This window comes from Crocodylus porosus, unplaced genomic scaffold (genome assembly GCF_001723895.1).
Source record: "Crocodylus porosus isolate Cpor-Errol unplaced genomic scaffold, CroPor_comp1, whole genome shotgun sequence".
In the NCBI taxonomy this organism is placed as follows: domain Eukaryota; kingdom Metazoa; phylum Chordata; order Crocodylia; family Crocodylidae; genus Crocodylus; species Crocodylus porosus.
In genome coordinates, this window is record NW_017728947.1 from 56,225,704 (window position 1) to 56,237,558 (window position 11,855).

At 43.0% G+C, this 11,855-nt stretch overlaps 1 protein-coding gene across 2 annotated transcripts in view; it reads right to left on the reverse strand.

Annotated features, from left to right (window-relative positions):
* Window positions 1-8,543, reverse strand: part of RAD51 (RAD51 recombinase) — a 15,727-nt gene extending 7,184 nt beyond the window's left edge. Inside the window, exons 1-7 of one of the 2 annotated variants that reach the window (XM_019552240.1) lie at window positions 8,428-8,543; window positions 7,833-7,989; window positions 6,961-7,073; window positions 6,149-6,286; window positions 4,612-4,729; window positions 3,690-3,781; window positions 1,449-1,543 (exon numbers count right to left, since the gene is read on the reverse strand). In XM_019552240.1, the coding sequence (XP_019407785.1) occupies window positions 1,449-1,543; window positions 3,690-3,781; window positions 4,612-4,729; window positions 6,149-6,286; window positions 6,961-7,047 (530 nt within the window). In that variant the 5' untranslated portion in view covers window positions 7,048-7,073; window positions 7,833-7,989; window positions 8,428-8,543. Of the gene's footprint in view, window positions 1-1,448; window positions 1,544-3,689; window positions 3,782-4,611; window positions 4,730-6,148; window positions 6,287-6,960; window positions 7,074-7,832; window positions 8,057-8,427 lie in introns of those variants that run through there. The other variant, XM_019552239.1, reaches the window with a different exon arrangement.
* Window positions 8,544-11,855: the final 3,312 nt, after the last annotated feature.

Sequence of the window (11,855 nt, forward strand, 5' to 3'; positions counted from 1 at the left end):
ATCTAAACATCACTTCAAATGTAGTCACAAGTGCTGCTTGCAGAATGTTAAACAAAAAACAAAACAAAACAAAACTGTACTTTCACTGGAAGAACCAGACAGTTACTTTGAAGCATCTGTAAGGATAGGGTTCTTCAGCAGAGCTTTTTAGCGCTGTTAGCTAAAGCTGATTCAAATCAATCAGTTATTAGATAAAAGCGCTAAAAAAGCTCCACTAAAGCACCTGATCTTTACGGCTGTTGGGCATGCTGGGTTGAAGTAACATGCTCTCTCTTTTGGGCATGTGCAGGGCTCGGCACAGGAATGCAATGAGTTTAAAGTAAAGCACTGTTTTGGGGGTTGTTGTTTTTGTTTTGTAAGTGTCTGCAAGTCCCCACGGAGTCCTAAGCACCGCAGAAATGGTGCTTTAGCTCAGAACAGCTCTAAAGTTCCACAGGAAAAACTTCCTTGCTGTCCATCTCATCAATGGAACCAGCTATACAGGCTTTAAAACAATCAGGATTTTTACAGAAAATATTTTGGTTGCCTCTAAAGCTAGGTAATTGCAGTGATATTATAGCACAAGTGTGTAAGCTCATGATAATTCTTTAAGAGGGATGTAACAGCATGATCAAACTGCTTGCCTGAAGAGAATAGGATTAACAGTTTTTCAAGCATACTGAAGAAAGTGCTTTGCCATCTTTCTTGACAGGGACCTGTTCCTAATGAGTCCCATGAAAAAAAATGTATATGGGATCCTTTATGTTTCTAAGATAACAGCGTAAGCCAAGGCTGTCTTGGGAGCCTGCAAGGGGTTAGCATACAGTCCACAGACTCCCCCAGTAGCAGAGGTCTATGGGGTCCCTCTCCCTTCCTCATTCACTGGGGGCAGGGCAGGGGGAAGTGCCCCAGGAAGGAGGAGTGTGCTGCCTGCTTTGCCTAAACAGTGCACACAACAAGGAAGAACTAGGCTGCGTGTCCTGTTCACACGAGAGGGGCCTGGCTGCCACTAGGCAAGACATCAGGGCATGAGGGAGGCTGCAGGTGGCCTCCCATCATTCAGATGTTGGGCAGCCCTGAGGAAGGCTCAAGATAAACGTTTTTCAAACACACAGCACTTAAGGAAAAGCTGGATTTACAAGGGGACAGCTAATAAAAAATAAATTACCATCAACTGCTCTTATAAGGGCTATTTATGGAAAAAAAACAAAGAACCTAACATTTGAAAGACAAGTTCTGTCTGCCAAAAACAATTACAGCTACACTTGTTTCAACCATGCACGTATGTTGCTAGACAGCTGGAGCACAGGAAGATCTCTTAAGAAGAGTTCTTATTGCAGTATTCCAGTGGACTGTATTTAAGGAGTTAAGCTGATGTACAAGGTGATGACTGGACAATCTAATAAATCAATAATGTCACACATTTATTTTAACAAGATCTAGGGAATTTTTAAGTGAGAAGTACAGACCTTTCAGCCACAGCAAGCAGACGTTCAGGACGGAACGTGCCTTCTGTGTCAATGTACATAGCCTTTCCTTCACCACCGCCTCGGTCAATGGGAAGCTAAAGGGAATAGCAAAAAATGTCACCATATTTAGCCTTTTCATTTGAGAAATGAAACCCAATTACTTAACAGTTCTACACTTTGATAGATCATATGCATTAGCATTACTCTAAAGTCAGACTTCTGCCGAGATAATGACACTGGAAAGTACAAAACTTCCAAGGACAGAAAGAACCATACTTTTCAAATCAGGGCATCTGAACGCTCAAAAAAGCATTTAAGCTCCTAAAATTTGAAAGCCTTCTTGATACTTCAAACACCAAAAAGCTCATGTGGGCCAGATCCAAAATATGAACTTTAGCATCTAATGCAAAACTTAACTCTAGATGTAGGCACCTAAACTCTCTCTCATTCAAAAGAACCCAACCAGTAACTGCATAATCCCAGAGACCCTTGAATTGACAGCATGTCTCCCTCTTTGACCTAAAGTTCCCTAGATGCTCACATCACTGGTTCTGCACGTGCCCAGAAATAGTTCTGCCTGAGCAGGAAGACTACCAGATTGTACTCCACCTATCAAATCTCACAGATGTGCCTAATACCACCCTGCCTGTGTCTCTGAAAATCTGTAATACATCTACTTTGTAACAACCCCTTACTCTTAAGACTGAGTAACAAAAAAAACAGCAAGAAGGACCCACCCATGTGTTGCTTTAATAGTTTTTCAGGGACTCTAGCAGTGAGAAACAGAATCATACATCAGTGTCAAAGCCCACTTACACACCTACTAGGAGAAATAGAATTTGGGCATTATCTCCCACCTGAGCCTCACTGGAATCCAGGCTCTAGGCGGAGGGGCATCTAAATCTTCCGAGACATCCAATTCAGAGCAACTTAACATAAGCACCAATAGGATCGGAGCCTTCACAAAAATACAACTGCACCCGTTTGTTTTTTTTTTGGTTTTTTTTTTTAAATGCAGCTAGAGGTGGTGATGCTGCCACCACTCACTATTATATTTAATGGTCAGTGTAACTTCTCTTTAGCAAGGCAAGTGGTAGACTAACTCAAATCTTCCTCCTTCCAGAAGCATTCCCAAACCACCAGGCTATAGAGGTGGCTAGGGGCACTTTCCACTCCTGTTGAAACTCTGCCATGACGCAAAGAATGCAAAATTCACGTTACATGAAAGCAAGCACAAGTAAGAACCAGACTCTGCAGCCTATGCTAGAGCACTCATTTAGAATGGAGTCCTGCCTTGTAGTCCCAGCTCCCAGTTTTCTTTATCCAACAACTGTTTAATGTAAAACTATTATTAAAAAAAACCACAGTAATCCTGGCAGCAGGGAATGAAATTTAGGATTATCTCCTATTGTGGGCAAATACTCTTGTGCTCACTCTTTGAGCCCATGGTCCTTGCATTCTTTGCCTAGGCACCAAACGCATGGTTTTGGATTCCATGCTGGGGTCCAAGCACCTAAGTTGTAGGTACCCAAGTCTTTTATTACATCCTACCCTTGGTAACCCTAATTTAAGTGGTCAAGTTGAGCATTCTGCACTTAATATTTTATGGTAGAGTAGCCATTAAAAAGTAACATGTCAAACAACCTATTTAAATAACCTTTTTATTCCGTCTGAAGTTACTGTATCTACCCATATTGATCTAGTCTCAGATAATACGGAACAACTGAGGCTCTCCCCCCAAGGAGGTTAAGTAAGCTTGGATATGTAAAATACAATTAGAAAGGAAATTAGCTGAGCGCAGGATGAACAGCTTCATCTCTTTTTCTCTGTTGTTGGCAAAGAGAGAACTTCTCTGCAGTTGAGAGAGAAACAAAAGTTTATCTTCAAATCCCCCAAGGAACTAGAATGAGGCAAGATGGATGCTTCTTATTTCTGTCATCAGAACATATTTTGTTTTTTATTTCCATACAAGATGTATCACTTTACTTTCTTCCTATTTAAATATATTCAGGCTCTACTCAGATTATCCCCAGAAGCAAAGTAAAAAAGTGCAGCGAGATGCTGAAAGTTGCCAGTTCAACCCATGGGGTCACAGTTTTGATGGCAACTACTGTACAGATTACAGGTATACACTTTTTTTTTGACTACTTTTGTAGCTGTGTTTATGTGGATGACTGGAAGTGTGCCTTGATTAGGTAGAGTTTAGACGCATCATATAGTTTAATAAAATGAAATACTCACTTGACAGGTTACTGCCAGTGTATGACACAGCTGTGTCTTCCCAGTGCGGAATTCCCCAAACAGCTCCGTTATGGACCCTGTCTCTATTCCCCCTTGAGGAGAAACAAAATGGAGTTACACTGTCACAGGCTCCAAATAAGTCACGAGTATAAGCAAATAAGAATTTCAGACTTTTAGAGGCTCAGGCATCACATGGTCTCTATATTGGGAAACTTTATTTTAGAATTGATCATCTATATTTCAGAATTCTTCCTTGCAACCACTCTTCTGAATACCCAGGATTGATAATGCTGTGAAATAGAGCCCCATTCAAGACTGTTCTGATGAAGGGAAGTAAGCTAAATTATAGGGATGACCTTTTGTTTTGGTTTTATTTTGTGAGGAGGTGGAGAAAGGGAGATGATAGGAGCTAATTTTCCCATTATTAAAAAAACCATTAAAATCAGTAATATTCAATACTAGGAGAATATTAAAATGTCTTAAGAGTGGCGTTATAGTCTATATAAGTGTTTTCCAACCAATGTTCCATGGCACAAAAGTTTGCCGTCAGCAATAAACAGGTATGCTGTGGAATTTTGCCATGGCAATGAGCTACAATAGGTATGAGGCTGGGGAATGCCTTAACAGGTGTGCCGCAGAAAATTTTTATTAATGCAAGTGTGCCTTGGGCTGGAAAAGGTTGGGAAACACTGCTCTATATGAGCAGTGGAGTTTCTTTCCCTTTTAGATCTACTTCTGTAACTTTCTCTGAAGAGGTACCAGCTGAATGGAACTGATCATGAGGAAGCATTATGAAAGGATATTCAAGTTAAACCAACAGAAAGCCCCTTATACCACACATGGTGTAGGAGGCTTACATTTTCTGGAAACAACATAGTGGTACCTGAGAATAATTCAAAAAGTGGGTAAGTAGACTTATCACCTTGAAGCAGTTTATCGAGTTCTTTGGACCCAGTGGTGATCTGGATGATCTCTGACCTCCGCTGATGGAATGCTGTTGCTGTGGTAAAACCCATCGGAACTAGTTTAGCTGCTTCTGCCTAGAGACAAGGATAGCGAAACCAAGCTAGGTATGGTGAAAGAAATGCGTACCAAGGATTCATCAGTTGTTTTAACCCCTCCTATAGTTAATACAGGAATTTTCTTCGCCATGTCCAAGAGAAATATTTATATGTGCTAAAATTAAAATACTTGTTAGTTTATTTTCTTGAGAAACTATATGTTCTTCTTTGTACCTCATATAATGCCATTCAAAGAAATAACCTGAGCACCACTTCTGCCTATTTTATAGCAATAGAAGTTTTCACAAAACATTAACCATCTTATTCTACAGGTATGAAGCCAGGACTTTTTAGCAGGTAGATCAAATCAGAAAAAAAAAGATTGAGTTGAAATATTTTATCAGCTTGTTTTTGATAAGTGTGAAGTAGATGTTTCTTAGGCTGTTATGCAGTACAAGATGTTATGCAGTATAAGAAATCAGAGTTCACTTGCAATCACAAAAGAACAGACACCAAACTGCATTCTTGCCTATTGTACCTAGCCCACAGATTCAGAGAGACACGCAAGTGCCACAACGTGAACCAATAAGGCAAACTCAAAGATCTAATGCTTCCAAGTAACAACATCTGTATGCAGGAGATTACCCACATTTTTTATTCAATTGTCATGACTGCTTCATGGCTCATTTGGCATTATAACGTAGACATCTTAAGATAAAGAACCACAAAACAATGTTCTCACTACAGCTGGACCAACACTGCCATTGTATGGGTTTAGCAATACTGGCTAGAGAAATAGTCTACTAAGGGTGTTTATTTGCCATTGCCATCATTTTCATGGGGAAATAATTATTTGCCTCTTCCAACTCCCCACAAAAAGGTTTTGTGGTTTTAGTAATCCCAGCCTGCTCAGGAACTCTTCCATAAGTTTTTTTAAAAATTGGCATTATAATAGATGAATGCATCCTAGTGATGCAAAAGTACCTGAATATTTAGCTTAATAAACAAACACTTTATAGAGTACTGTTAAAAATGACTTCAATTTAGCAATAAAAGCATTTTGACAGTGTGCCTTTTTAGTACATTTTTATTCTCTAAGTTATAGACTTCATCATTTTTCCATGACAACAATCTTAGTAGTCAGTGATAATGCTAACTCCCCACCACTTGAGAAACCAATCGGATTCTACTTCAGTATCAATAAATCTGCATAATTCTTCTCTCGCCTCCACTCATCTTTCTAAATAGGTATAAAATGATCGAAGGTTTTGAAAAAGCAGTTAGCACTCACGGATATACAACTAGTGATGTTTTAAAGGGGCCTCGTTTCAGAAAAAGCTGGATATCCAAAACACAGCCTCTCAAACCTCGCTAGTCACTTTATAAAATTGTGGTAAGTAGTTGTACAGTTCTGAAATTCTTTACAGGTACATAAACCTTTCATTCAAATGTAATTACCAAGATTTTGTCAGCTTTCGCTTCACTGATGCCTTTAATATTAAGTAGCTCCTTCTTCGGTGCGTAAGCAACAGCCTCAACTGTGTGAAATCCAGCTTCTTCTAACTTCTTCACATCGTTTGCATTTATACCACATTGCTGAAAGGAATAAAAAAACAATTATGGTAGGTACAATGCTTTGAAAGAGACACTGAAGACCTAGAAACTTTCTAACCGTCTTCTGTAAGGACTGGATCGAGGAAAAGAATACCGAATTCCTCATTCAGTTACACCCAGAAATAGCTGAATAGACTGTTCTCCCCCTATAAATTCTCCTTTACACTACGCACTGTTTGTGTAGGTCATTATCAGTACCAAAGATAACATATAATAGGAAGCATACGTGATTCTCTTTTTGGCTATCTAGACACAGAAGGAGTAGTAATACAAAGCCATGTAAATAACTATGATTTTTAATTTTTACTAATGAAGTTTTAAATAAGTTCAAGAAAAGGAGACCATCATCAGACAAGGTATTCAGCACGTTAGTTGCACAGTGTGGTACAGAATGTAACCTCTTTGCTAACAGTTGCTGATTTACTTTTGTTTTGATGTACTTTATATAAACCACGGATCAGCATTCGTCCACCTTTCACATTAAATACACCTCAAGTTAAGCTTTGATGCTTTCTGTAACACTTTGGGACTGGAATTTTTTTTGACAAAAATTAGCTAGGCAAAACTAGTGACCACTCCTAAATACAATTCTCATTGAAGAATTGTTTCGCTGCTTGCATGGCAGCTTGTTCCTCACATAGCAACTCATTCCATACCTCTAGCCTAGATATCAGCTGGGGACCAAAGCTCTCTTCCTCTGCTGATGTATCTGCATTTGCTTCATATTGCATTTGCATGGCCATTACACCAGGTCTTCAATAAATCCTTCCTAAAAAAAGAAATGTTCAAACAAGTCTCTCTTCCGTCAATGCCACACCCAAACACTTCTTTAACAGCTTCTTCATAATACCATACGCTAGGTCTCTCCCACCCCACACAGCTCATACTAATTATTTGCATCTTTGAAGGAATAAATCATTCATTTATGGGCACTCTTCTCTCCACAGAGCAGCTTACCAAAAAACATTCAGGTCTTCTAATAAGAAATAACAGGGGATTAAACATAGAATTCTAAAGTACTTTTTAAATCTACACGAGCCACATGATATCAAAAATGTCTTTATAGGATTACTTAGCAATACAGAGTACTACTTGAGCCTCCATGTAGCATGAAGTTTCCTTGTCACATTAAAAGATTACTTTGAGGATTTGAATCAAGACTGTACTTCAACATCATACTTGACGTTGGCGGTCTTCATGCAACTAACTTAACTGCCAAACTGCACCGTATCAATACTCATTCTTTACAGTGAAGCTATAAAGCTAGAATGGCAATTTCCCCCTAGCTGCACCTACCCCCTGCCATTTCTTTTGAGGCTTCATAGATCTAGATTGACATGTTAAATATCAAGCAGAGGCACGGTACAGAAATCTGCAGCAGGTAAGGACACAAGGACTTGTGATGGAAAACAGATCACTCCATGCATGACATGGCCAGTGCCATCAGTTCGTCTTACTGATGGCAGCAGAATGACAGTTTGGGGGGGGTGCAGGTGCTATGTGTGCATCTCCACACTGACTACCCCACCTGAAGTCAGAGACGTGCCTGCAGGAATGTGAGAACTACCACATGCTAGTTCAGAGGCGATGTCCACTAGATACAGGAACAGGCACTTCTGAGGAAGGTGGAAGAGCCTCTTGCCACCACTTACTTGCTGATCCACCTCCTACCTCCGAGCTGGGACCTAGCCATGACACCACAGGATTGTAGCAAAGGAGGTGGGCAGGGACCTCCCCAGTCACCTGGCCCATCCCCTTTTCAGAGGGCCCATCCAGCATGACTGAAGAGTCTGTCCCAGGCCCTGCCTGCCCTGCAGTCCTGTGACCCATCGAGCAGCTGCCCCGCTCACAGCCTTTTCTGCTACTGCCCTGCACCAAGGTCCCTACCCAGTGGGGACGAGGCCTTCCCTGGGCCTCGGGGATAAGGACAGGGGCTGCGGGGAGGCAGGAGGAGCTGACACCCCCCAGCACAGGGGGCGCGACCCCCTCTCTCTCCTCCCGGTGTTTCCACCCCTCCCTGGACCCCCCCAGCCTGCACCGGCCCATTGGACCCCAAGCGAGGCCCAGGCACGCGACATGAGTTTACTTATTGACATCAAAGCGCCGCCGTGATGTAACGCCACCTCATTAGGCTTGTGGACACCGTTCAAACCAGGCCCAGTAGCCCCGGCTGGGGCCCGGCGGCGGTTCGCGCACAGCCGGCTCCCCTAGGGGCTCCGCACGTGGGCCGAGCCAGTCTCTCTCCCCGCGGTCGCTCCCCTCACCTCACCCGCGCGCGCTCAGGCCTGTTGGCGGCCGCCGCCCGGTTCGCAGGAGCCCGCCACTGCGTCACGTGACACGTGTGGGCGGGACCCCTGCTCACGCTACCGGGGCTTCATTCCTCGCCCTGCGCATGCGCATGCGCAGCGGGGAGGGGCGGGGTCCTGGCTACGTGGCTCCTCCGCGCGCCTGTGTGTCGTCCGGCGAGCTGGAGCTCGCGCGCCGAGTCCGGGGGATGGCAGTGGCCTCTGAACGTGCCCTTCCTGCCCGAGCTGGAGCGGCGCTTCTGGCTGGGGAGCCGTACCAGGCGGAGGCTGAGGGAAGCCTCCCGGGGATCAGCTTGAGCAAGCCGGGAAGCCTTACGGATGCCCAGAGCGTGGAAGTGATTAACAGCCTAGAGCTGAAGGTTGTGAAGACGAGGGAGGGCATTAGGATTGGGGCAGGGAAATCGCTGAATTCAAGTAAAACCACTGACCAAGGTAGAGGCGATCTCTCTTATTACACCACCTAGACGGTTGCAGAAAAGTGTCTTTAGTTGCGCGTTTCCAGGCTCACGCAGCCTCCTCGGGCAGAGGAGAATGCAAAGACTGTCACATTTCTTCCAAGTGGAAATGAAAATGAATACTGCACAGGGGAGCTGGAGGGTGACCAAAGCATCCACGTGGGATGGGACAGGTTAAGCCTCCTCCCCGTGACTGCCCTTTGCACTGCAGAGCACAGCGTGCAACCTCATTCTTCTGTGGGCATGTAGAGAAGTCCATCAAAATGAACCAGTTAAAGGGTCCTCTACACCGCTCCTGCAGTAGCCAAATCACATCCACATCTGGTAGAATGCTCAAACTATTTCATACTTTCTACATAAAAAGTTTCATGAAAGAAGAAAGACAGACACATCAGGGTGCAGTTCAACAGGAATACTCACATCATTGATGTATAGATTCATAGATGCTAGGGTTGGAAGGGACCTCACCAGATCATTGAATCCGACCCCCTGCCTACGCAGCCAGATGCCTATCCAGCCTTCTCTTAAAGACCCCCAAGGTAGGGGAGAGCACCACTTCCCTTAGAAGCCCACTCCAAATACTGGCCGCACTTACCATGAAGTTCTTCCTGATGTATGTTTTAGGATGAACAAGATTTATGTGATAGTGTTGGAGCAATGTAGTCACAATGGTCCAGGAGCTATAGGAGAGGCAAGGATTTTTGTGGCGATATCTTTTATTGAACCAGCTTCCTGTTTGGGATACACTTAGACAAGCTTTCACATGCAAGGTATTCTTCATCTGGTGACTGGCAAATACCAATAATTAGAATACAACGTTCCACAAGGGGAAGTTCCCAGCTTGATCATGGTAGTCTTGGATTGTGGTGCATCCCAGCAGTCACTGGTTTGAGATAGGAATGCCTTTAGAAGTCTAGCTGTGAGCATGTTGTTCGATTTTTGTACGTTATAATTTGGTGAAGCAGTAGCTTTATCTTCTGTGACTTGAGAGACAATCTAGCCAGCCACTAGGATCAAACTCCATCAGATAACTAGGTTATCTGCAAGGCATTCTAAAGTTTGCATGGGCACATCCACATGTGTGTACGTTTGGTTCCCACCTTGCATGGCCTTACCTGCTGTCTTGGGGACCTCTAGGGGCTACAGCCATAGCAATTCTGCTGCATGGGATCTGTCCGGCAGCTGCAGCACAGCTCCAGGCAGCCTGTCTCCATTTTTCAGCAGCACTTGCTGCCCAAGTGTGTGCTGCTCTGGATTTGGTTTTTTTTTTCTAGCCACATCTTTTTGTGACCCCTGGATATCCAGGGCTCAAAAAAACCCCCAAAAAACAAAACAAAAAAACCCAAAAAACAAAAACAAAAAAACCCCAAAACCACAGAAAAAGAGACTGGCGCAGTGCGCCCTTGTAGTACAGAGAACGTTTTCAGCACCGTATACTGCTGGAAATCTTCAAGAGGAGACTGGATAGGCACCTAGCTGGGATCTTATGACTTCTCCCACTCCCAGTGCTCCTTCCTGCCCATGGCGGCCAGTCGGACTTGATCTGTCTAGGTCCCTTCTGACTCATTGATTCTATGATACTGCACAACTGCAGTCATCTGGATGCACCCTACAAGTCTATCCCAGCCATGCAGTTGGTCACATAAAACCCACATAATCACCCACAAAAATCCTTGCCTCTTCCAAGATTTATGTGGCTGCTTCTTCATCTGCTGCTGATAAGCAGGATATTAGGACAAAATATAATGGCACCACATTACTCAAGATACCAACAGGAAGTTGTCTCAACACAGACAAAGCACTGCCTAATTGGGGTAGGATTGTTAGAAAAATCAGCACAGCTTTTAGGTTTTCTGTTAAAATGTTTGTTTAATCTATTTTGGTACTGGCAGTCTGCCAGGTGTGGAGACGTGTTATAGTAAGAGCTATACAGATAGAGGATTTAAAAGATTTTTAGGAAGGCCAGTCTCATTTTAAGTAGTAAAAACTGAAGAAATCAAACTAGAATTTAATATATTCAAACAGCACTTCATGTACCCTAACAACCAGGCTTTACAAGTTTTAAAATGTCATAAGGTTTCCTCTCATAAATTCCTAATGGTTTTGAATTAGGACTGAAAGACGTTGCTCTCTACTTGAGATTTACCCTATTCCTGCCTGCCTTCATCTCATCATTTATTTGTATTATACCACTGCACTTTAGCACCCGAACAAAAGGGAGAAACCTTTAACTTGTTTGTAACGTAGCACCTACACTTATGTGACACTGAAAAGGTAACCTGATCTACTAACTATAATTCTGAGGCCTAAGTCATCTTGCTTAACATAACTGTCTGCTGTGCATTTGGCAGGAGTCATCTTAAAATGGTAACTGCCCGATTTCATAAGTGCTGATGCTTGCAGGACCTGCTTATTGATCGTCACCCACCCATATTAAAACATGTATAAACAAAAGCACCATTTCCACAGTAAATTTTTGATCATGAGGCCTTGCCTATCTCATGCTATTCTTGGTATAGGCTTGGAGGTAAGGCAAGAGGCAAACGTATTTATTTACAAAACTCTGCAACACAGAAAACAGATCTTTAGCTTGAGGAAATGGGCTGCAAGCAGGGAAGACGGGAAAGAAAGGAGGACCTAGTTATCTTTCTTGCTCAAAAAATAAGCCCATTTTCCTTTTATATCTGAGCAATTCCTAACCCAAGAAAAGGGTCAATCCCCAATTCAAGAAAAGGGTCTCATGGATGCATGAGACTCATTATTGAACTTTGCTGACCCCATGGCTAGAAG